Source organism: Semicossyphus pulcher, unplaced genomic scaffold (assembly GCF_022749685.1).
Source record: "Semicossyphus pulcher isolate SPU_LCO1_2020_fin unplaced genomic scaffold, fSemPul1.0.p SCAF_8, whole genome shotgun sequence".
NCBI lineage: Eukaryota > Metazoa > Chordata > Actinopteri > Labriformes > Labridae > Semicossyphus > Semicossyphus pulcher.
Window position 1 is genome coordinate 10,487,252 of NW_027211759.1, and position 25,858 is coordinate 10,513,109.

Here is a 25,858-nt window from a genome sequence, read left to right on the forward strand (position 1 = left end):
TTCATTTTATTTCTTTAGCCCTATAAATACACGATAAAAACACTGGCATGAAGAAATACTTTGAGTCTTTTCAAGACATTAAGCAATCAAACCGTCTGACAGAACAGCCGCATAAGATGCTGAATGAAGGTACAGGATACTGCAGCGTTTACACAATGTAAAAACAGCTTCCAGCTTTATAGCAAAAATATAGTAAATCATTTAAAATAAGATACAAATACAAAAAATACTTCTTTGTCAGTCATAGCTAAGCAACGGAGATTTCTCAAGTCCTGTTGAGAAGTATAATTGTCAGCGTGTTCACTGATGCAGCAGGCTCAGATATCTTCTTTCTTCTGGGTGGTTTCACTGCGATGCCTTAGAATCCACTAAAATGTTTTTGACAACTCCTTTGACCTCCAGCAGGACCTGTTAACACATTCAAGTATACATAAATACAGTAGATGGTCTACATATTAAATTACATAAACGTTTCTATTTCATCATACACATGTAGACAGTAGAACCATACATAAGATACAAGCACACTCTTAATCAAGGCTAAAGGAAATGATATATATTTGTCTCAGGTTCATTAAAGTGTGATTCACATCTAAGTTTAACGCTTCTTTGTTGTTTAAGCATCACACTAAACTAAATAAATAAATAAACACTTGAAAAACAAATAAATTGGAGGGGCGCTTGTGAGCAGCAACATGTAAACACGTATTTGACTTGAGCTTTAAACCAACTATACAACTGCCCAAACTGCATCCTAAACTTCTTACCATCACAAAAACACGCCTTTTCCTTCTCCTTCTTTTTGAAAAAACGAATAAATTGATAGATTATTCTGTTGTCAAGAACTTCTAATATGGGGTGCAGGATTTACTCAGACTACAGTCCCCGACGCGCCGGCCCCGGGCTGGACTCCCGCCCTCGGCCCCCTGCCGCGTGACCCTACCCACTGTCCTCTCTCTCTCTCTGAAAAAAGGCATAAAAGGCCTAAAATAAATAAAAACCTTCCATTGTTTTTTCCAAAAAATGTTCCTTTACATAAAAATCAACATGGGCATTTTTGGTTGATTTTGGGATGCATCATCATGCTGCTGTAAATACTCACTGACGCACCGAACCTGCAGCTGAAAATAGTCTCAAACAAATTCACTGTTTACTCAGGTTGAGAGATGTTTGCCACAACTACAGTGCCTGTCTGGAAAGCATTGAGCCATTTATAACAATGACACTATATAGCGTTTTTAAAGACTTCTATGGGCCTGAGAGCCACAGACAGGCTATTCAGAGGCTGACTGAGGCATAGTTGGTTCAGGTCATCTCGTGAGATTTAATTGGACTTCCTTCCACAGACTTCTCTGTGATGCTGGAGCTGTGAAGCTGTTGCATAAAGTAGTGCAGAAAGTAACACAGTAGCTTTCACTATACATCTTCATATCTGTCTTCCCTCACTGTACCTGCTTGATGACTGGCCGTCTGTTTTTCCTCTCGTGGAGACAGTTACAGGCCAGAGAGTAGATAGTCTCCACCTGGCTCAGCTCCCAGTCCCCCATCGTTTTGTCCCGGAAGTCCTCCAAAGTCAGGTCCTCGTCTTCATCATCTATGTCGTACCTCATGTCCATCTGGGAGACAAAGGTAGGGAAAGGTAACCATTAAAAGCCGTAATTGTATAGTTTTAAGTTAATGCATAAAGGGCCAGTTCGCTGATTTTCAACCTCAGTCCTATCATGCTGTTATGGGGAGCTAATGCCATTATGGTAGGAAAAAAGTCAATTTTGCTCTGTGCCTTTGGAGGACGCTATCCGCTTCTCCAATGGGCCCTGGAAAACCTCCGCCAGACTACGTAAAACGTGTCACCTGGTGGAGGCCACTTCACTTCCTCAATTTAGGATGCCTGCCTCCGATGTCAGGTCTCGTTCAAAATTATCAGGTTTGAAATGTAGACTGCAGACCTGAAGATTTTTTAGACGATCCACCGGTATATTGTTGTCGTATTTCAGATTCTGTACCGCTCTGACACATAGCTTGCAGCAAAACGGTAGTATTTCACTCCAGCGTCTCTCGCTGGGCCGTTCCTTTCAGAGGGAGGGGCGCAATGCATGCTGGGTGTTGTAGGAATGTAGAATGGGCGAAACCACAAGCTGTTTGTACAACTTTCTCCACAGCTTTCTTATTCGATTACGAAGAACACCAGCTTTGACCGACAGTGGCTTTTTTTTTTCAAGGAACTTGATTTTCAGCGTCCATTTTTATTTGCCAAAAAACTGAAAAATGCGCACATTAATTACAATCTACACAATGATTAGCACAAGGGAAACTGGCTCAAATCCTTTCAATTACTCTCTAATGACGACTACCTGATAACATGCCCTGACTAATTAAATGCGGAGTCTCTAATAAGCTGTAAACTGATGCTTGATAGATGGGCAGTGAAAGCCTCTTTTGTGCTGCTCACCAAGAACTGTGGCTCACGGTTTTCAGCGGCTGGCGAGAGTCCAGACAATATTTCCAACAACACCTGTAGATAGCAGAGAGATGGGGTTAATCACATGGCTCTGGACAACAGAAAACCTTTATTATCCATCCATGAGCCAAGCAGCATTACAGACACGGCAGTGTTTCAACAGCTGTCCGATAAGACATGCGTATAAGCTGTATGTACTGAGCTATATGGAAGGTCAGACAGTTTTATACAGTGCTGCTGACCCCATAAATCATCCATCCAATGTCATACACTAGATAATATGTTTGACATTTATAGCTGCTGATACAGTACAGCTGTGGCCCTAAAATGATTCAGTATTTTTTAGTAGGAAATGATGACAGTTGATGCATAAAACAGCTCTAGTTTCACAAATGTGGAGAAATGTATACTCTAATGTTTGCATCCTGCAATTATGTATGTGTCAGTACTTTGGAAGAACCCTGCACTCAACTAAACTGCTGAGTCTGGTTCTATATTTTACATTACAGCTGCACTTTCTCCTTCCTGACATCAAATCCCTGTGTGTGAGGGCATGCCTCTGTGTGTGCGGGAAGCGTACCACTCCAAAGCTGAAGACGTCAGATTTCGCGGTGATCTCTCCTCTCAGCGCTTCGGGTGCCATGTATGCACGGGTACCCACAATCCTCTCCGTCATCATGGTTGTCAACGTCCGCTTGGCCGATGCTCTCGTCAGGCCAAAGTCGGAGATCTTCGCAACAAAATGCTCATCTAGCAGGATGTTTGCACTGACAAAAAAAGGATTGAGAGTAAAGAGAGTCAAGCAAATCTGATTTACACATTCAGATTGTTTATTTTCTTCCTCAGACCGAGATGAGAAGAATGATACCACCCTTATGTGACAGTTAAATGTGAAGCACCAGCTAGTTAGCTTAGCTTAGCACAATGAATGGAAAACAGCTAGCCTAGTGAACAAAATTCACATATCATATCCGCTGAAGCTCAATAGTTAATGTTATACATAGTAGAGGACTACATTGGGACTGGGACCCAATGCAAATCTCGCAGGAGCAGACGCGATTTAAACTTTGCTGCGGGCGATCAAAAAATAAACTGAGGGATTTTCACACCAAACATTTTCCCAGTCTTAATGCTAAGCTGAGCTAACCAGCCACTTGCTGTAGCTTTATGTTTAACCAGCATGTCTGAGATGGTTGGGGCAAACTTATTTAATTTATCTCACATGCTTCTTGGATGCATTACCACATTTTGAGGCCTGAGATTGATTTGCCATCTGATCTGCCCCACATTCATGATGTGATTAAGAGCAAATGTGTTCTAAGTGTGGTATCAGACATATCCTCAAACTCTTAGCGAGAGAGTGAACAAGCATATTTTCCAAAATATGAAACTATTCCTGAAAGAAAAGCTTGTTAAAATTGCATTAATAATAAAGAAAGACATCTCTTTATACCTTTTCACATCTCTGTGGACATGATGGTTGTTATGCAGATACTCCAAGCCTCCTGCTGTCCCTTCTGCTATCGTGCATCTCTGTCGCCAGGACAGGGGAGGACTTCCGTCCTAAAAAGGACAATAAAAGATTAAAATTAAATGATCTGTGTGAAAACAAAGTAAAAGAATGTAATACAGAGTCAGTGGAGTCGAAGGTTCTTACCAAGCATGCGAGTCGGTCTAGCAGAGAACCATTGGCCATCAGGGCGTAAACCAAACATGGGTGCTGACCATCACAGGAAAATCCAACCATGTCGACCAAGTTCTCATGTTGAAGCCTATTTGGGGAGATATGAGATATTTAATGCTGAGAATATGGATAGCACTCTTAGGTCTGTATGCTAATGTTAAAGCCAGGAGATGGTTAGCTTAGATAATAATAAAGATGAGAAACAGCTAGTAAGGCCAATTTAAAGCAGATTCTGCCTACAGGTGTTGGAGACAGTGTGGTGAATCAATGGCAGACCGCTGTCATATATTTTGGTCCCGCCCCTTAATCCATCAATATTGGCAGGAGATCGCAAGAGAGATAAGGCTTTTTTGATTAGAATTTGACTGCTCTTTTGTCATATTATACCTGTGTAAAACCCCAGACAAACTCATGGCCCAGGATCAGTATCTTTATAAAGCACTTTTGGCTGCGAGCGAGAAAGCCATCACACGGAAGTGGCTTCAGACAAACCCACCATCTAAGGACTGGATTGTCAAGGAAATACACTGTATGGAGAGACTGACCTTTTCCTTAAGATTACGTTTTGATTAAAATATAAAATACTGGAAAAAATTGACTACATATTCTAAGCAATGTAACCCACTGTCTGATTGAATGAATGAATGAAATAACTGACCTCTACCAGTGTGTACTAACGTGTAGCTCATAGCAACTACTTTTTATATTACTTTTGTCTTAAACCTGAAAATATCAATAAAAATAAAGTTTCAAAAAAATAATCTGCCTACAGGAATCTCAAGTGCTTTTTATTTAAACCTAATTTGTTTTCCTGCAAAAACCAGGCTTGAGCTATGCATGTCTGCAGGCAGGTTTTGTTACCTGTGGGCGTTGCTAGGCTAGTTGTTTTCATCCTGGAGTTTAACCTAACAGCAGCCAATACTGGCAACATTAGGCACAGATAATGCTAAATGTTAGACTCTATTGTAACTGGGTCACAAGTCAGTGAATTAAATGTGTAATGCCAGTTTCACAGCCTCAGGCTAACATTAGCCACCACGGGCTACTGGTCAATACAGACCACGGCAGGAGGCTGTAGAAGCAAAACAACCGCAAGTGCACTGAACTGTAAAAGGGTGCATTTTTATCATTTATACATTCAGATCTTATAAGAGGAGGGATATGTTTTTACTTCTTTCAAAAGTTAGTCTTATTAAACAAGACAAAATGTTTAATGTAAAACTAGTCCTTTAAAATATGTCAGCTTCTCTTTGTCTATCACATAAGCTACAAATAAGCTACAATGTCAAATATTTCGGTTCTTTTTAAAACTTCAAATGGCTGGAAATAAATATCTATCAAATCTGAGGGAATCTGTCGGTCTTCCAAAAACACTTTTAATGCTTCCCTCTCTAAAGTTCAATTTCTTAGATTAAGCTGTCTGCTTCAAAAACAGCCTGTCTGCTCAAGCTAATAAAGTCTAATGGTTATGAGGTGTCTGTGAGTCACACAAAAGCAAGCAGCTTAACAAGGATATAGACAGAAGACGAGACGTACACTCTCAGAGTTTCGATCTCTTGGTCGAATTGAACTCGCAGCTCATCTATGGAGAAGTCGTCCATCTAAAAAAAGACCATATTTTCATTTTTTTTGTTTAGTTTTACAAGATCTACAAAGTATACCACTGGCAGGAACATATTTTCACTTACTGGATTGAGTTTTTTAACTGCAACAGGCTTGTCATTCAGGAGACCTTTGTACACAGTGCCAAAGCCTCCCTCTCCCAGTCTGCTGCCGCCGTCTGATATGGGCCGGTCATCAAAATTGCCGGTAATCCTCATCAGCTCGTTGTACAAGAAACTGGAGAAACCTAATGAAGGACACACAGAAAGGTGTCAGATTAATTTAAGTTACAAGGCCCCTTTGCTGCTACCTGCTGGTCAATTTGGAAAAAATCATTGTTTATTCAGCATCATTTACAATTTACATCTGCAGAAATTAAAATGACAGGAATGGTATGCTTTGCACATAACATGCAAGTAAAGTTTCCCTCTGACAGTGACAGTTTGATACTGCCACATAGTTCCCAACCTCCTCTCATGTACAGAATCAAATCACCACATAGGACTTGATGCATGAAAAGTCATTCATATTAACCCTTATATAGGTGACTGAACATAACTCATAAAACTTGATATTAAAAAAAAACCAAAGTGCACCTGTGTGTTCTGGTTCAGTGTTCTCTACTGGAGTCTGTGGCTGCAGCACAAAGCTGACAGGTGCTGGTTGTGTCTCTCTCTCGTCCAGTAGTCTTGTAGGACGGGCGCTGTACGTTTCTACTGCTGGAGGGGGCAGCTGAGTCACTGCTGGGACGGGCTCCTTCACTGTGTCTGGACAGAAGAAATTACAGTGATTTTGTTGACATGGTGCACCTGTCAAAGCATGGTCTTAACTTCATATAAATGGTTGTGATTAAGTTTTGTAGAAGACTTTGAAATATTAAAAAGCTTTTCTGTGTGTAACTTAATTTGCTACATAGCTTCTCTTCCCTTTGTGTCAGATTCAAGTTTGTTTTTATTAGACAAAGCCCCTGACAAATAAATGTAATACAACCAAAACAAATCAATTGAAGTGAAGTCTGAGTAACTTTCTGCACTGACTCGCTAAACATATTGGACAGATTTCTCAAAATGTGTGAACAAAATATAAAAAAATTGACATTGGAAAACTTGTTTTGATGTGGATGATGTTACCATTGCCTGTAAGCTATTTAAAATCATTATTACAATGTTTAAAAGACATACTAGGTAGCAGAAGACAAGCAGCAGCCTGTAACTTGTTGCTATTTAGGATGTCCACAAGTTCACCCACTGTACTGTTGGAGGTCCCCCAGTCAGCCAGCAGCTCCACTGTGGGACTTTTACCCTGTGCAACAAGGCCTTCAAACCTCCTGAAAAACACATAGAGAGAGAGAGACAGACATTAAAGCATCCTAGGCCCACTATGACACATTAAAACAGTTACTTAAGTTTCCAGCTTTACCTCACGTGATGCTGTGAGTATCTAAACTCCCCGCCCGGCTTCCGTATTGAGACAATAACATCTTTCCACCTGTCTTGAGGGTCCAAAAAGTCGGACAACTTGCGACGCAAACTATAATTGAGGTTTCGGATGTAAGTAGCGGATGTAACTGAATTATTCATTTTACGAGAAAACACTGACACAACCTGAGTTTGGGTTTTATCTGACGCTTATAATGAAATGATAAAGAAAGTCCAGGACCGTTATGGGTGTTTATTGTCCTCCATTGGAAGGAAGGTAATCGATTATATGCTCACAGTCCAGTAAAATGTGACTTTCCGATATTGAGCAACTTCCCTAAACGTAACACTGCTGGCCTATCCCACTGACAGTCTCCACCTTCAATGCGGAAATACAAGCAGCGATAGTCTAAACATGTGCTTCCTGTTGTGTGGAGCGTCCTTATGTCGGTGAGAACACAACTCAAACATTTTGCACATACATTTCTTGCAATTTGTTGTTACAAACTAAATAGCTGAAAAAGAAACACAAAGAAAGTCGGAGATGCTTCGCTTGCCTCCGTGCTTGTAGTGTGACAGTGCCCTCTGGTGGACACAAAAGAGAATTCACTTTTAGACACATACAGTCATTGGTTGTGTATTTCTAATATCACATGGATGAAGCTCTGTACATGGATTTCTCTTAATATGAAATTGTCACACTATGTTACATTGCAGTGCTTTTAGTTTTATACTGTTAAATATTTGCACTCATCATCATTTTGTACAAACCTGCACATCTGTACAGCTCTTTCATTCACTTATTGTTATATTATTATATTTAAGTTCCCCGACAGTAGTGGTACTGCTGCTCCTAGCTACCTACTTTAAAAAACTAAATACTAATTCTATCTCTGTGTTCACTGTTCTGCACCAAAACACCAAGTCAAATGCCTTGTATGTTAAAAAATCTACTTGGCAACAAACCTGATTAGATTATACATATTGATGCATTATTCTATCACAATGCACTTAAATTTATAAAATGATCAGATATTTGAATGTACAAAGTACTTTAAACTTCTACATGAATAGCTTACTAAAGTAATGTTTAATTCTAAGTTATTTCAGACCACTTCATAGCTGTATATAAATATATGTAAAGTATAAATGTTGCGCTGTGATGACACTTGGAAAGAAGACTTGAAGTTGCTTCTAGATTTATGTGTGTATATATATATATATACTTACTGCTTTTAATCTGATTAATTAGAATAAGTGATTCTTAATTCTGCTAAACCACTTCAAATCAGTTGTATTGGTCCTTTTATTAAGACGTAACTTCCGTCAGCTTTTTGATTATCTTTTTCTTCGTTTCTCTCTTTCAGTCGGCCGTACCGGATCTGTTTTACCCCCAGAGAAGATGATCTAGAGTGATATTACATGCTGAAAGTAGCAGGTAAGAACTGCACAACACTACTTCATGTGAAGGTCACATGGTTCATCTTACATCATGTTGGCAAAGTACACCAAACACATCACTGGAGGAAAAACACTACTCAGACATGTTCTCCTCTTTCAAACCTGTAAGCTGCACGAAACAAACAACCTCATCAAACCCGATCTGTCTCAAATACTGTTGGCAAATTTGCAAACAAATGGAAGCACTTGCTTTAAAGTGCTCAGATATTCCTTTTCATGCAAGCGATACTTGATCTGTTTATGATGTTTTAGTTGCTATTTACACAGTGTTTGTTGAATTGTGATCAGTTCCATGTGGACTGCAGGGCCGGGCTGTCTGGCTGCATGGGTGGGGTGATGAGCTGGGAGACGTGTGCGAGTGTCTGAGAAGAATATTATACGTCAAAACTATGCATGAGAAAACATTTTATTTGTGTGAAATCTCGACTGACATCATACAATCAAGCAGAGATTTGAAACAAAATGAGACAACCGCCAGGATAGTGGCTCTGTGTACATAAACACGGCTTGAGCCAAATGTTTATGTTTGCATTCTACCATCATGCTCATGAACGTACAGAGATAATGCTGACATGCTGATGTGTAGCAGGTATAGTTCACCGTGTTATTTTTGTTAGGTTAGCGTGCTAGCATGCTTTCATGTCCATGTGAGGATAATGGGAATGTCATTAGTCTTGCAGGAGTTTGTTGGGAAATTTAATTGAAATGTTGACCAGAGGATGTCGCTAAAGGAAAATTCAGGGCATCACCACAGTTAATTTGATTCATCCTGTAGGGGACATGAATGTCATAACTATCAATTTAATAGATGTACAGATATTTTAATCTGGAAAAAGTGGGGAACACACCATCCCTGGTTAAGCCACACTGCTAGCGTGGCTTAATGTGAGCAAAACAAAGTTTAAAACCTATTTGAGTTGTTATATAGCTCTGTAAATGATGTACAATAAAATGTGGCATTTTGTTCCTATGAGGGCTCTTTTTGCAAGTTCCTTTTGAAAAAAGTGTCAGCCGAACGCTTGTGCTATATCAGCAGAATAATACATAGGGTACCAAACAAAAACTCAGCTAAAACTATCCAATGTAATGTGGAAACAATGTGGCCTAAAGCTACAAAAAGATGGATACAAAATTTCCCCTCTAGACACATTTTAAAGTTTGTAAAAACTGTCTAAGTAAAAAAAACTAAAAACTAAAAAGTAGTGAACTAAAAACAGTGACTAGCAGACGTATAAGAGTGTAGCTAGCATCTCTGTTTATGTTGTTTGTTAGCTTGTTGTCTCGTTAGCTTGTAACTGGCAGTGGCTAACATGGCACTAGCGGTTGTCAAAAATACAATATTTTCTCATACAGCTACATTGGTTGGTTGCAGTTTTGGTTGAGAGTGAAAGGTAGCTCTTCAAAAAGTAGCTATACATCCAAAAATGTCACACTTTAGGATGTTTGTTGTCAAAACTTTCCTTATGCTAATGCTAACTCTAGCTCTTAGAGAAGCCTGTCCTCGTCTGCGCTAGAGGTCTGCAGTTTATTAGCTGTTGTTCTTGTGTATTAGACAGTGATTGGCTTTTTATGTGTCAGATCTAGCTTGCCCAGAGTTCGTTTAGATCACTGTGTTTTGGGGAAGTGCACAGATATTATCACTTTTGGTAGAGGAATGTAAAAACACCTCTCTAGTGACAAACTTTGCTTCGATACAAGTCCGTATGGTTTATGTCAGACAGGGGACATAAACATAAGAAAAACACATTTTTGAGCAGAAGGGATCCTTAATTAAAAACCAATGATAAGTTTTAATAATATTGGTATGTGTGATTGTTTTATGGCAAGCAGTAAGTTTGTGGAAACACTGAACAAAAGCATATGGCTGTCCCTAATAGAGCAGCAATAGACATCACCCAGAAGAGTCACCAAACACAATCCTATAATGTCACATTTGGTTTGGAGGAAAATCCTGATGAGTCCCGATGACGATAGTCAACTTTTGGATGATTTTTCACAGCTGAGCATCTTTCACTTTTTATTTATGAAAACTAAATAAAAGGGAAGATCTAAGCTAAGAGGGTTCACTGTCACACATGGGCTGTTTATTGTGTTTTTAGGCGAGCTGTACTGACCAAGCATGACCTTCTTCATCATAAAACCTCATTTGTTTTGCTGTAGTGACTCATAAACCTTTTCCCCCCATAATGTACTTTTTATATCTTCTGACAATGCTTACACATGGTCTGAATTACATGAAAAGGAGACTTTGCCACATGTGTAAACAAACTGCAATTAAGTTATTTTGTATGGAACGGCATAATTAGAGCCATTACTGCAATTGTGGTATCCAAGAGTGTGTATCCTCTTTATTCCTGATGTTCAGTACGGGCTTCCACCAACACATAATCCTGAATTTATGAGTTTAATGGGTGCTCGTCAGCGGTTGTTTGTCATTAAACATGTTCTTTTTTATGTGTGTATGAATTGTGTAATTGTAGGTGTGAGTGCATGTGTGTGTATCTGCTCCTTTGTTCTAGTGTGTGTGTTCTTTTTATGTGTGTGTATGTGTGCTTCATCAGGGTGTAAACACACGCCACAGGGGGTGAGCAGCTGGCTGTAATATTTGTCATGTAAAGATATTTTCTGGTGCACCTTCAAAGCAGCTCCACGTTTGACAGGGAACTGCAACCACAACCGCCACACTCTCAGATTGTTACTGCGCATTTGTGTGTGTCAATGCATCTCCTGCTGTGGGATAACCCTCACACCTGTGCATAGGAGATTCTTTGATGTACCTAATCGTCTCCTGCATGCCTCCTCCTCTAACCTTAGTGGCAAGCTCCAAACAGCACACACACAGTTCACACGCAGAGACGGGGAGCGAGGCCAAACTGTGGGGTCTCCTGTGGTGAGCTGGGAGACGGAGTGAGCTGCTGTGGAGGGCGCAGGGAAGGAGAGAGTGTGTGATAAAGGAAAAAAAAAGAGCAAAGAGAGCGTGACTGTGAAGAAAGACAGTGGAAAAAGGAAACTGAACAGAAGACAAGGAAGAGAGAGCGGGAGAAGAGCGATAAAGTGATGGAGAGAGGAAGGTAGCGAGGGAGAGGAGAATGAGAGAGCCCTCCTGTGGTTTGGGAATAAGGGCAGAGGCGGGAGAAGTGCCAGAGTGGCTTAAATCACCGGGGAGAAACTCTGCAGGTGGAGGAAGTGATCAGAGGAAGTCATATGAGGTCCAGGAAACCTCCATCATAGTAAACAAGGACAGATGAGATGAGAGCTGGTAGGAGACACAGTAGGGGACTTAGGGAGGCTGTTAGGCGCAGTTTGTCTATTAGCTTTATGTGCCACTGAGCTAAGTCTGATTTCTGGCAATACTTCAAAAACAAAGGTCATTTAGGAATACTTACATTTTGAAAAAGAACAATATATATATTTCATTTAGACTTTTAATTCAAACAAAGAAGGCTGCTGGTAGTGACATGAGTTTTTATTCAATTTATGCAACACAAGAACAAATATTATGTGTGAAAATATTTAAAAAATATTTAAATATGGATAGATATTCCCAATATTAAATCATTGACATGTTTCTTCATTTCATAAAATGCAAACTAGTAGATACAATATGTCACTTCATGCTATTGACTGACATAATAGTTGCAATTTAAAGATTTTCGTGTAAATAAATGTCTTTTAAGTCACTATCTATCGCCGAATGAGGTAACACAATAGTGATTGAGCCTATGGCCCACTGATGAAAGCCTTTGCATTTGCAGTATTACAGACTGGGTGTCTGTGGCAACTTTCGCGGAAAAGATCACAAACGGCGCGCAGTTAGTGACGCGTTTTCCATCAGCCAGCAGTGGTTGGTCTGCCAGAGAGCGTAGGCGGAGCTAAGCAGCTATTTTTCCGGTCTCAAGTGTTGCAAGTAAACAGTAATCTACTATGGCTGAACAAACAAAAGAAAGGTCGATGACTACAGATACAACTTCAAAAATAAGTGAAAATCCAAAGAAAAAGAAACAAATTCGATGCTCAGATGAGCAGAGAAAATTAAGAGTTACAACCGTTACAACCGGAGCTAACCGTGGACGTCACACATGCAACATTTTTTGATAATTTGGGAAGTGTGCTCCCGCAATGACTGCTTATTGCCATAGGTGGCGCCAAAGAGAACAAAACTGAGATTACAACTTTTGAGTAAACCAGACCATCAGCAACAAGATTGACGGTTAAGCTTTAAGGGAAAAAGTACAAACAAATAAATAAATATATATATATATATATTTGGCAGCAGTTTGATTTTTTTTTAGCTTATTAAATATTTAGTAAAATACCCACAGGGGTGAATAGCATACTACTTTATGGGTTTTTTTTTCAGTAATTGCTCCACATGTGAAAAGAAAAAAAACAGGCAACAAAAACAGGTGTAACCTTTATTTAATCCAATCAAGATGTTCTGTTCAAAGCAGACCTGGGGATCACAAATAACACAGCACTCTTAAAACCAATGAAATAAATCAGGCCATAGTAAAAGTAAGCAGGCCAGGTATAATGAATAATAAACGTAGCTCCTTGGATCAACAAAGTATAAAAGCTCAAAGTGGGGTGAGTAAGATGTTGTGAGCTTAAACTGCTCTTGCATAAACTGAATGATTGTGTTTATTGTCTCCTCTCTGTGCATACCGCTTTAAAGTAATTAGTGAGGCCGAGTAAAACACCCTCTGATGTACGCCTGCATGCCTCGCTGTGAGTAATTACTGGCTGCAGACAGGTGCATCCAACTCATTAGGTGCAAACTGGCAGATTTATGATCACAAGTCAACACCACAGAGGCGGTGTGTACAGTCGCTGTGATTAATTAGCAGTCTTGTCGGGTAGTGTAACAGTTCACCCGGCTCATCAGAGGTCTCCCATGTTGGAATTCAAATGAGCCAAATGAATGGGAGGACCCGCTCGGGGGGACAGAGAGGAGCAACAGGGGGTATGGGCACAGCATCGGGGTCCAATAGAGCAGCTTCAATGTATGTCTGTATGCACACTGCCTGTCCATACAAGGCCTTTAGCTGTGTGATACCAATGGACATTGAGGGTTCACTGCAGGGAGGCTCCTCTTAAACTGAAGCACTGTTGAGCCTGTTTAGTGTATGTTTTTCAAAATAAAACCCCCTGTGAGCAGCTTTTTATTAGCTTTTGTTTTGAAATGTGTTTCATTGCAATGATTTCAGAGCATTTAGAGCTGCATTTACAGTGAGAGCACTACCACACCATAGCATGGAGTATGCTGCTTTTGCTCCAAAAAGGGGACATGAGGAGGCTGTAGTTATGCATGTAACACATAGAGGGCAGTAGTGGCTTGCAGCTTCTCATAATTTACCAATGTGGTCAACATAAACACATGCTTCAAACTGGATATGGATCAAACATGAAATCGCCACAAGACAAAAAAAATGGTAACAATCATAGAAAACACACTGAGAGAACAAATGACTTAGATTCATATCAAGTGAGCCAACATGCCTCCGGTCAATCAGAAATGTAGTTATTTTGGTGTTTTAAAGTGCTTAATTGTGAACATTATTTAATTGCCTCCTTATTTATCTTCAGTGGATTGCGGCACATCCAGGAAAAGATCTGTTGCAGCTGTTTACTGTCTACACTTTTCCATTGGCCATATGAGCACACACACACACACACACGGACACACATCCACAGCTCATCAGGAGTCTACTTCTAAGGGACGATCTGGCGGCATCTTGAGTGGCAGCTCGCCGTTGCGTTGCACTCGACTGGTCACCGACACTGCCTGATTGCAGGAGGTTGCCCTCTCATATTCCCTCAAAAATCTCTGGCCACAATCCCAAAATTATCTGTCCAGCCGAGCGCACCAGCATGGGAAAAAAAAGAACAGCCTCCCCTGGCATCTCCGCTGCTTGAAGGCTACTTGTTAGTCGGGTGTATTCTGGGACATCTGGCAAAAAGCCACGAGTCATGCAATGCAAAGGCATGCACGCGAGCACCTGAAGCTAACACGGCGCGACACATGGACACAAACTTTTAGGTATATTTAATGCATCTTTTTTCGAACATGTCCCCATTTGGTCATTCATGATTAAATATTAAAACAGATTATGGAAATACAATCACACATTTGTTCTTCTATTCTACTTGATAAGGTCATGAAATATGTAATGGGAAAATTAAAGCAGAACTGTTTCACAGCCTGTGACCGCGCTTGGATGATGACACTATGTTTATAACGCGTCATCGACCAGAGTGTCAATCTAAATCCACAACTGAAGCCTTTTTGCAATCTGTTTCCATTTTCAGTTCTGCTGGCTGCGAGTTCCTCGAGGCCATGCTGCTGCTGAACGTTACAGTGGCAGACCTCAATAGACTAGCGTTGAATATGTTCCAACTCGGGAGATGTATTAAGTCAAGCCGCTATGATGACTTGTGGAGCGTTTTGTTTAAGGGCACATGTGGTAATGTTTCACGATCAAGAATCAAGCTTTGGGTGGTACTATAAGAATAGAGTTGTGATGAGGGATGACCTAAGAGTGGATAAGGTGTCAGGCCCAAAAATGTCCTTCAAGCAACAGACTCAAACATGGAGATGGTGCCAAACCAAAAGATTTCCAGGTAAACCAAGCTTAGTGGCAAACTTACACCGCCTGCATCGGTCTAAAGTCAGGCTTTCAAAGATTAAAGCCGGCATAGATCCCACATGCAATCGATGCAGGCAGGCTCCAGCCACTCTGTTGCATATGTTTTGGACATGCCCAAAGCTTTACACATTTTGGCAAACCATCTTTGAGACTTTCTCTAAGATATTTGGGAAAACGGTGGAGCCCTCTCAGATCATTGCACTGTTTGGTGTGGCCCCGGTGAACGCTCCTCTCAGTGGGATGGAAACCAGCATGTTGGCCTTCTGTTCTCTCTCCAGGCCAGGAGACTGATAGTGTTTAAATGGAAGGACCCTATTCCACCAATATATAGTCACTGGATCAGGGAAGTCATGTTCCATCACCAGATTAGATATACCATCAGAGGGTCAGCCTTGAAATTTCACACAGCCTTTGTTAGCTTTTGTTGGGGATATGGACGCTGACAGCATGACAGGATAACCAATTTCAAATTAATTAATTTACTTTCATTCTCTGGATGTTTGGCAATGTATCATGAATATATGTGTGGGTCTGGTATGGGTGTGAGGGGTTGATCCTGTAATATAAACATGAAAAAACAAGCTTATTTTAAACAGTTCCACGATACCAAGAGATTTAGTTACGTTACTGTTGCTATGGATTCCACTCGTTCTGGTCATGGGGATGTATCATGACACATTTGAAAAAGAGTAAAAGTTTTAGGAAACAATCTTCCTTTTTATTTCATGGCAGGAATTGATCCTTGCTCCGGAGGCAGGTGTTTCGGGTGGCTAGCGTTAGCTTATTGCATCCTCATGTTCTCTGTTTCCATCCTCATATTTGTCCGTTTTTACGTCAGCTTTTCCACTTGAAGTTTGAGACGTATATCTCTGGATTTTTATCAAAGTCTTGGTCTGGATTCAACAGATTTTTCCTGGCTTGCTGCCCATCCAGTTGTTAAAGAACACAGGGAGTTTCTGGAAGTATTGGTTTCGGCCTTAATTTAACGTAGACTGTGTTTACTTTAATCAACAATTTTCTTTGTTCTAGTTTCCATTCCTTTACATTTTAGTCTCTGCTACAAACTTGTATCTGTGCTACAATAAGAGCTGTCTCTCTGTATTGTTAGCACACAATGCCTCACTTCCCTGTGGTCAGAGCTCCAAACTGCACTCGTTGCTTCTCGTCGAGCCTATAAACTCCATTGTTTGCATCCAGATTTCTATGGAGGATCCTTTTGTGTGGGCTCGCCAAGATATAACTGGGGCGTAATTCATGGGGAAGGGGGGGCTGCTGCAGGTCAATAGTGACCCCGAATGCTGAAAAGGCCTTCTGATCTTCTTGAAGCAAATCATTGACGGTAGGTAACCCCTGCCACTGATGCTTTGCTCCACTGAGGGCGGAGGTGAAAGCAGCCAGCGTGGCCCTTTGACATCTCAGCAGGGACCCTGTAATCCAACGCTCGTCAGTGCTAATCCAAAGATTCACAGCCACAAAGAGACCAGCAGCACATGTGTTGCAAATGCTGACTTTTAAAACCAAGAACAGGAACTTCAACACACAGATGAGTGAAAATCAGGCTTGTTTGTTAATTCATCTTTTCATTCTGAAAGGACGAAACGATTTCTTACGGACAATGGCCGACTCTGATTGGCTGCCCACGCCCAGCGAGAAGTCAAAGGTCAAGTCGCTGACATCTGAGTTGCTCTCTCCTCTTTCCATTCATCCTTGTGCCGTGCATGTTTCCACCAGGAATTCCAAAAACACATCGAGAGGGACTTCCTTTGAGATGTTTAAAGATGTGAAGGAGGTTTGAACCCCAGGTGGGCCGGGACACTAATCTGCCGGAGCCCCAACGCACAAAGGCAGATTTTTTAATGCTGAACAAATTCCTAATTTGTTTAAGGTTTTCTGAGCTCTCTTTTCTAGGTGTTTCCCTTGCATTGTCATCCTGTAATACTCCTGAAAATACCAGTCTTCGGTTGGATAAATAACCCAAGGCGTATTAGAGTGGTTGCTCCCATCCTTCACAATGAGCTCCTCAGGAACTTCAAAGCAGGTCTAGACGTCAGATTTGAGGCCTTGAGAATATTCTCCGCTCACAAATGACAAAAGACCACCACAGGTGGTTTATTCTTCAAACTACTAAACAATGCTCCACCTTATTTGTTCCTTACTTTTCTTTAAAAACATGTTACAACACGTTGATGGATGAGGTTAAGAGCTACGGCGACAGAAGTAAAGAAGAAAAATAAAGAGCTGATGTGGCTGGATTAATATCTAACACAAATAATGAGCAATACTTCAATGATTCATGTGGAAATGATCCAGAACTACCAATTTTTAACTCTGTTAAAACTTGCTTAATTCACAGTTACACAAAAGAAAATATTAGTATCCAAGACACTCTTCAGTAGCGTGTTCTCTTTGTGGTCATGTCATAATCTCATAATCACCCCTCAGTAGCACAAACATTGACTTTCCATTTGTTAGATCAGAGATGGTGAGTGTTTATCATGTGATTCATCCCTCCCAATCTGCAAAACCAAAGCCGTTCTGTCTTGTACATTGATTACAGTCAGGGTTAACGCCCGGCCAGCCCTTTTTTAAAGCACTAGAAATGCTGATTCATCCTAATCCCATGGGTTTATCCTTTATCCATCGTGAGGACTGTTGGTGGTAATGTTTACTGGACTATAAATAAGAACGGCTCAGAATAATGGAGGCTGTGGATGATATGGAGGATTGAGCACATCCACCACAGACTTAGTCTATGGATTAAACAGCACAACAATGGTGGACAGGAAGGCTCTGTGTGTGAGAGGTAAATGGCGATAAAAGGCTCTTTTGTTGATGTTGCCCCCATCATGAGAATAATATATTATTATTATTGTTACTATTACTATTATTATTATTATAATAAGCCATACAGATTCAGAATGTTTTGATTTAGCTTCTTCAAACGTGATAAAATATATTCAAAATACTCCTAGAGCCTGACTGATATATCGGTTGGCCGATATTTTTGGGTTGATATGGACCCATAACAATATATGGTATCGGCTGCACACAACATATAATGAATAAAACAATGCTTATGTCATCCCCTAGTTTGCTCAGCAGAGCGGGGTCTGACTCCATAGACAATTTACAGCAGTGTAAAATATTCAATAATAAAGTTATTCTTTAAAATAGCACCCTTCTGAGTATCTTTGAATTGTTATATTGGAGCAATATTAGTTCACAATCCAGGTTTAAGAAGTCAATTTTCCTTCTAGCTAGGAAATTCACTCTATCGGCCACCTACACTTTTCCCATCTAAAATCGGTATAGGCATCGATCTCTAAAATCCCATATGTGTCAGGCTTTGAAAGGAACCCATCTTACCGCAGTAGTGATCTTAGTGACACCTAAAATAGGTTGCCGCTGTCTTCATAAGCACATACAGCCAAAATTAATTGTGAACACAGAGTATACCTGGTTAACCACAAATATGTAGATCAATCCTGAACACTAATTGGTTAATAACATTCCTGAAAACACAGTTATGAAAGCCCCCATCCAGTGAAAATCAGGTGTTTAACCTTGTAAACATCTCCATGTGGTGTTCTTCATGTGCTACAAGACATGTCAGGGACAACATCAGCAGTCATCTCCATGGCTGGGCCTGTCTGCTTTTAAACTGCAGTGTACCAAGGACAGGCTGAACAACACGTTTTCAGATTGGCAGGTTTGAGACGTCACAAAACTAAGGAGCCAATCCCGTTAAAGGATGGGGTGACGCTATGCGTATCATTATGTGTAACCTATGGCAACCACTTTGGCTGCTGCGCGAGCCAGCTGTAACCGTCATCGTCATTTTTGCAAACTAACTACTGACTACAAATGCTAACATTACTACTACTAATTACTACATGTCAAGCTAGCGAAGTTTCAACAAGTTGCCATTAAACGATGGCAGAGACGTGTTTTGTTTTTGCGATGGAAGGGGCGGTTGGAAATTTGCATAGTGGGCGGGGACTATGTAGATTCTGGAATTTTTTTATGGGGGAGAAGGAGGAGATGCCTTGGGAGGATTTTTACAAGGTAATTAAAGATATTTTACAGAAAAAAAACACATCAGACACAATTTATTATTTTCAGCAGAGCATTTTTTGTCTTAAAATTGGAGCTGGTCTCTAACTGAATTCTATTACATTATACACCCCGGAGTGAGTTTTCCATTTGTGAAATATCTGATAAATATGATGTCATTTTTCCAGACTCTATGAGCTGACTGAGATTGCCTTAACAATCGGTTAAGTAACTGAACACGATGGATTGCGTGATACTCCTTACGGGAATTGTCCTGGGCAGTTTAATTAGATGCACTTAGCCTTGAAAAATGGACTTCAAAATTGCAGCAGTACTGGGATGCAGAATAACTTACAAGTGACAGTGCAAATGTTTTAAGACTTGACAAAAGGCTCTAAATCAATGTTACCAAAAATAAGTCTTATAACTTAAACAGGAAACATTAACAGCATCAAACGTTTCATAATCCTTATGTCATGCCTACAAAGGTGCTAATCCCGTCCTGTGTTGTATGTATGTCTGTATGTTAAACTCTCTTGTTTCCCTCTAAAAGAGGTCTGACTTTTCAATAGATTTCAAGTCACTCATTCTTCACCTTTGCACCTTTGGAAAAACCTGTCACATAAAGGAAGGCTTGTGGATGTTCAGAACAGGGGCCCCATTTCCGAGTACTTAGCTGTCATGTAGATCCGAGGGTGTCATCATAAATCTAAACACACAGTTCTGTCTACAGTTGTGTGTGTGTGTGTGTGTGTTACAGTGCATAGGCCAGCACAGGTACTACTGTAGGGCATGGAAATTAACCGGAAAAATAAATATCTACAATTAGAGATTAAAGGATCAAAACTGACAACGACGTAAACTCCCTTAAAACTCGGCTTTCTGAACAGCGGCTGCCTGACATAGCACAGTGTGTTGGTAAATTATCAGTGTGAATCCTTTTAACTTCAATCACCATCTTTGGGATGCGGAGATGATTGCTACATGGTGTAATTGAAGAGTAGATCAAACAGCGAGGCAGAAGTGCTCGCTGAAGACGAGTGTCAGGCCGAGTCCACGGAGGGAGCTGCAAGAGCAAACTGTGGCACTGTTCAGTCCTACAGATTACAGGCCTGGGATTATCATTACAACAGTCGCTGGGTGAGAAGGAAACACTGCCCAGAGACGTGTGAACACACAGGTCGCCAAATCACAATTAAAGTTATCTCAGGACATTTTACATAAAGATCAGGTCTAGACAGTACTCTTTGTTATATAATTTAGAGCGACCAAACATACATCCATCATGTGAAAGCGCTTGGCAAGAGCTTTAACAGGCAGAAACCTCCGGCAGAACCAGACTCATGGCCCTACCTGCTGCATCCTGATGGGCCGAAACAGTGGGGCAGAGACAGGGAGGCGTACACACAGCATCAGACCAGGGCTCTCCAACCTTTTTTTTATCTGAGAGCTACTTTGAAAACATGAAAGTGTCCAAGAGCGACTTGCATTACATCGCTGTAATTGCTGGTAGCGCCCCATGTTGATTCTTTAGTCGACTGAAACGTTGGTTGCCACCTTCAGCGACCATCATAAATCTGGCTAAACAGGCTAATAGCACCAAACTCTTCACTTTAGCTCAACTAGCATACAGCACAACTGACCCGACCTGTCGATGGAGGTTGCTGCAACATTGCTGTGATTGGTGAGGTTCAGACGTCGACAAACTTGCCAGGAGGATCACCGTTTTGTATTGAGCTGATAGGCCTATCCTGTTATTCTGTATTGGAGGGGGTGGGACATCTGTGTATTTGAATTGAAGTGGGAAGGTGCATTTATTGTCGTAAGATTCTTTGTACAGTGTGAACCTCTTGGCGAGCTACTAAAATCCAGGCCAGTAGCTCACGAGTTACCTGTTGGAGACCCCTGATATGGACTAATAGTAGCAAAGCCAAGAATAATAGTAGAAATATGACTTTTAGCAATAACACATATATTAATAGTATAATAATTATAACTTTAGAAGTTGGAGTCAAGCTCTTTGGACCTCCTAAGATTTAATACATCCTTTAGAAATATGAGTCCTATCTTCTGCTATTATGTTTTGTGTTATTCTCTCTTCTCCTGGTTTGACTCCATTTGCGTTCTATGTTATACTGACTGATGACATATTGTCTCAATTAATTAATTAATTTTGTACTTTTATCTACAAAATTTCCCCCTAACTTATCTGCTCTTAATCTGTCAAAGTGTTTAATGGAATCTATATTTGTGTGATAACTAAAGTTCATTAAAAAAACACCACATATAAGATCAGACTCAACTCTCAAAGCCTGATTTAAAATTCAGGAGAAGCTACTGTAAACACCTAATATAATTTATGATAAGTTAATTGCATAAACGGTTCTATTACATGTTATGACAACAAGACTTAAAAGGGTGTAAATGAGTCAATGGTAAGGGGGTTTCCAGTTATTTGCAGGATTTGTTTAAACACGCGCTCTCAGAGAGCGACACTGGTCCCATTCACAAAAACTCCAAAGAAAAGTTGAACTCGGGTTATGGCCGGTCATTTCCATTCCATTCCTGACAGCTCACCTTGAGTATTTGTCCAGGCCCCCTTCCCCCCCTCCTACATCCCACCACAAACTGCCCCACATCCATCACGACATACACACATGTAGGACACACTCCCCAAACCCTTGAATCTGCCCTGCCACACCCTGTCTGTCATTGATAGAGTACAGATGCTATCAGGGACGCATGCCGCCATGTCTGGAGGAGGCTGGATAATGTTGTTTGCTCTCTGTGGTGCACTGGTCACCTACTTTTTTCTGTAACAGCTAGAAGAGGAACAAGAGTCAGATCAGGCTACAGATAACTCAATGTTTCAAGTGGACCTCCTGGACCACCAGAATAATCCACATTTGTTAAGCCCCGCCCCCCAAGTTACTGTCTCTTCTGAGATGAAAAGCACATATATCCACTTATAACGATGGCAAATCAATCACTTAAAATTCTTGGTAATCTTTGAAACAAGGAGAGTGGGTTAAAGCATAAGCAGCATATAATTAGCCTGTTTTACAGAATAGCTGTGTCTAGCTAGCTAATTCATGCTAACATCTGGTTCTAATACACAAGCAATAAAAAAAGGTCTTTAATATGTATTTGATATCGAGATACATGAAATCAAGCCAAAGGAATGAGGCTAAAGCTACAAAAAGAGTTAGCTTGTCCAAGAGTTGATGGTACGTTTAGAAGACATGTTAATAATGGAGCTCAGCATTGTTTTGTATTCAACTGTAGCGCTACAGCTAGTTAGACTTGTACAGGCAGCTACGATTTATGCTTTATTGTTTGTATTTACTTTTTAAAGAGAAATGGCACACTAGCATATCTCAAACATACAGCAGCGTACGTCCAAGTTGAGTTGAAACTTCATCACTATAGCATTTTTCCTGTTAGCTAGCTAGTAGGCTGAGCAGGCTAGCATATGCGAGAAAAGGTAGCAGACAAACAAAGGGTGTTCGGATTTGGTGCTTACCTTAACTTGAAAGGGGAATAAACAGTATGCCTACCTAAAAAGTCCTTTAGGTTTAGCCTTGTCTTAGGCAACATGAGTTACCTTGTAAAAGTGCACTCTGCTGTTGTTGTTCCAAGACCTACGAGCCTCAAAGCTCAACTTCGAATACAACAACATCTAAGAAGTGAACGCACCTTTCACCATCTCACAATGAATATAACAATCTCACGTTTTGGTTGCAAAGCTATTTTACAATCACTAATCGGAAGAGGGTTTCAGGGAATGGGCCATTAAGAAAAAGCACATAAGTGGTGAGCTGGAGTTTATCTCATCACAATCTTCAGCTTTGTCAGGACACAGCAAGTGCCTCATATATTTTGTAAAGTGATTGATGTGCATCACTAAACTCGGGAATGCTTACTGGCAGTTGTAAAGCTTTATTCTTCCCATAAACACATTACCACTGCACAGGTCCTCCGGGATAAGAAAGACAAATTTGAGGTGTTTCAGACAGATGTCTAAAGAGGGACATACTCGCTCCATAGTCACTCTGAGGGGCTTTTATGGGTCATATATTTTAAGAGTGATGGACGGAGGGCGTTAGCACGTTTGCCTTCTTTCTGTTTCTGTTAGGCTAAGGGGGATACGTTTGAGGGCTTCTTGGTATGTGAGGAATAATGTCTGTGGTCATTTCTAGTGATGTCTGAAGAGGTGTCATTACCTCTAATGTCCTTTCAGACGGTAAGAACGAGGTCAAAGGGCAGGGTATGCACTTTGTAGCCCTCTGTGCTAGATTCTATCCTTCCCGATATTGGTTCTGATACCTGGACTTGAGTATTGGCCAAAACAGAGAACCCTAAAGATACCAGTGCGGTAAGAAAATATTAGTTTTATTTCTTGAAAAAGAATGCTTACATTTTAGGGTAGACAGTAGCTCAGTTTGTAGGGATTTGGCTTGAAAACCGGAGGATGGCCGGTTTAAGTCCTGGTACGGACCAAGCATGGAATTGGGGCTGGTAGCTGGAGAGGTGCCACTTCCTTTCCTGGGCACTGTCGAGGTGAAGGTCAAGGCACCATGTGTGTATTTCGGGCCTCCGTGTGTGTGTGTGTGTGTTTTTAATAACAGAGTGAAAAAATGCAATTTCCACTCGGGGATTAATAAAGTATGTCTTCGTCTTTTTCTTCTGAGTCTCCCTCTATTCTGCTAGCTTTGACCAACATTACACTTAGCTAGCACTGCACTTTTGTAGTTTGTTACTGTCACATGATCATTTACCTACAAGCAAACAAACAAACCAATTTTGAGGACTGCAAAAATGCTAGGAATACCCATTTGCATTAAGTTGTTTTAGAAACTCCTACCAACTTCTCATACACACTACTTGTTCTGTTTTTCCATCAACCAATGCTCAACCAAAAGAGCAGCCCAACAGCCCTGCAAGTTTATTAGCTAGTTTTGGTTTTAGAGCCAACTTTACTGTTCTGATTCACCTTTACCACTCTTGTTAGCATCATTTAGAGCCGCAGGGGACAAGCCTTTTAATGAAAACAAATCTGATAAACCTACTGTGCGGCACATGGCCAAGACAACATGGCAAATAATCAAAGTTAAAGATTAACTGATTAACAAAGTGGAGCATTTGGCAGTTTAAGAGCTGGATATTTCCCCTCAGGAGTTGGTGGAGACCAAAATGTGGACAAAAACAACTTTGTTTGCCTTAATTTGCCATATCAACTTTAATAAGTGATAATGAGCAAAAGACCAGCTAATACCTGCTGTTATTGCAAAAAAAACCCAACTCTTGGCACTCTTAACATTGTTACAAAGAGTACTCTTGATCAGAGGGTTAAGAACAAGCAAAACACAATACAGCAGTCTTTTATCAACCGCCTGTAATTTTCCTAATTTGTGGTATTAGTTTTTTGTATGCTGCTTGTGCATCTGCATGTTCAAACCCAGTTTGCTTTAATAGAATTTGTATTTGTCTACACCTGCATCTGGAAAAAAAGACCAGTTCCTCCCAGGCCATGATTACATGTTACATTTTGCTCTAACATTTCTAATTAGAGAACACATAGTTGCAGAGGATGTGGAACAAGTTGAGTCACAGTTGGTTTGTTGTAAGGCAGCGAGGTAGCATATCCACTAGCTTAAAATACATTAGGTTACTTATATACATTGTGTACTTTTAACTTAAAATTAAACTTCTTTATTTAATTTACTTTAAAAAATAAAACATAAGTACAGAGCTATACTTTTCTCCAGTGCAGTAAATTCTTGTGCCCTGATGCTGACCCTGCATGGAGGCTACAAGGCTCTACAGCACTGTACCAACATGCATTTTTCCATTGTTCCATGTGTGATTACACCCATGATGTAATGGTCTACACCCTCCCCGAGGCTACAGTGGGACTTCTGCTGTTGGTGGAATAATTTGCAATCTTCTGTTTTGTTTGTTTTACCTCACATCGGATGGAATTCCCCTCTTATCTAAATCCAATAATTACTTAAACCTGGATGTCAAAACACTTTCCATTATTATCAGAGCCCCCTTTCCCCCACTTTTCCTTTGATGCCATGCAGGAACACAAACTCTGGGTCTTCTTAGCTCAACTGAGTTGTCAGGATCTACAACCACATGAGTTAAGTTGGTCCCAGGGGACGGAAGGACTGGGTGTCTGATCTCCGGATATAGAGCTGACTTGTCAGGATCAAGACAACACAACTTTGTCTAACTTTGATTTATAACCAGTCTTAGGATGTTGGGACTGTTTACAGAAAACAGACCTTTTCATACCAACAAAGCAAGTTATATACACATTGAATAGAATGCTACTAAAGATTAAATGTAGAAGAACTATGCAGCATCAGGAAAAAGTACATAGTTGCTTTATAAGCATCTGCTTGAATGAAATGTATCATTACATTGGACGTTTTCTGTTACACAATACTATTTAAAGAGTATATCACTGTATAACTGTCACTGTAAAGGCTGTAAACGGGACTTGAAAATAGGTCACTGACTTTACTTT

General features: G+C 40.5%; 1 protein-coding gene across 1 annotated transcript; it reads right to left on the minus strand.

Annotated features, from left to right (window-relative positions):
* irak4 (interleukin-1 receptor-associated kinase 4) lies at window positions 1–7,463 on the minus strand. The gene is made up of 11 exons (XM_069686130.1): window positions 7,164–7,463; window positions 6,926–7,071; window positions 6,341–6,511; window positions 5,831–5,991; window positions 5,679–5,743; window positions 4,116–4,230; window positions 3,912–4,021; window positions 3,039–3,225; window positions 2,450–2,512; window positions 1,452–1,616; window positions 1–408 (listed from the first exon to the last, which is right to left on the minus strand). Exons 1-11 carry the CDS (start codon window positions 7,322–7,324, stop codon window positions 346–348), a joined length of 1,407 nt encoding a protein of 468 aa, XP_069542231.1. The 5' UTR covers window positions 7,325–7,463; the 3' UTR covers window positions 1–345.
* Between the last annotated feature and the right edge of the window lie 18,395 nt (window positions 7,464–25,858).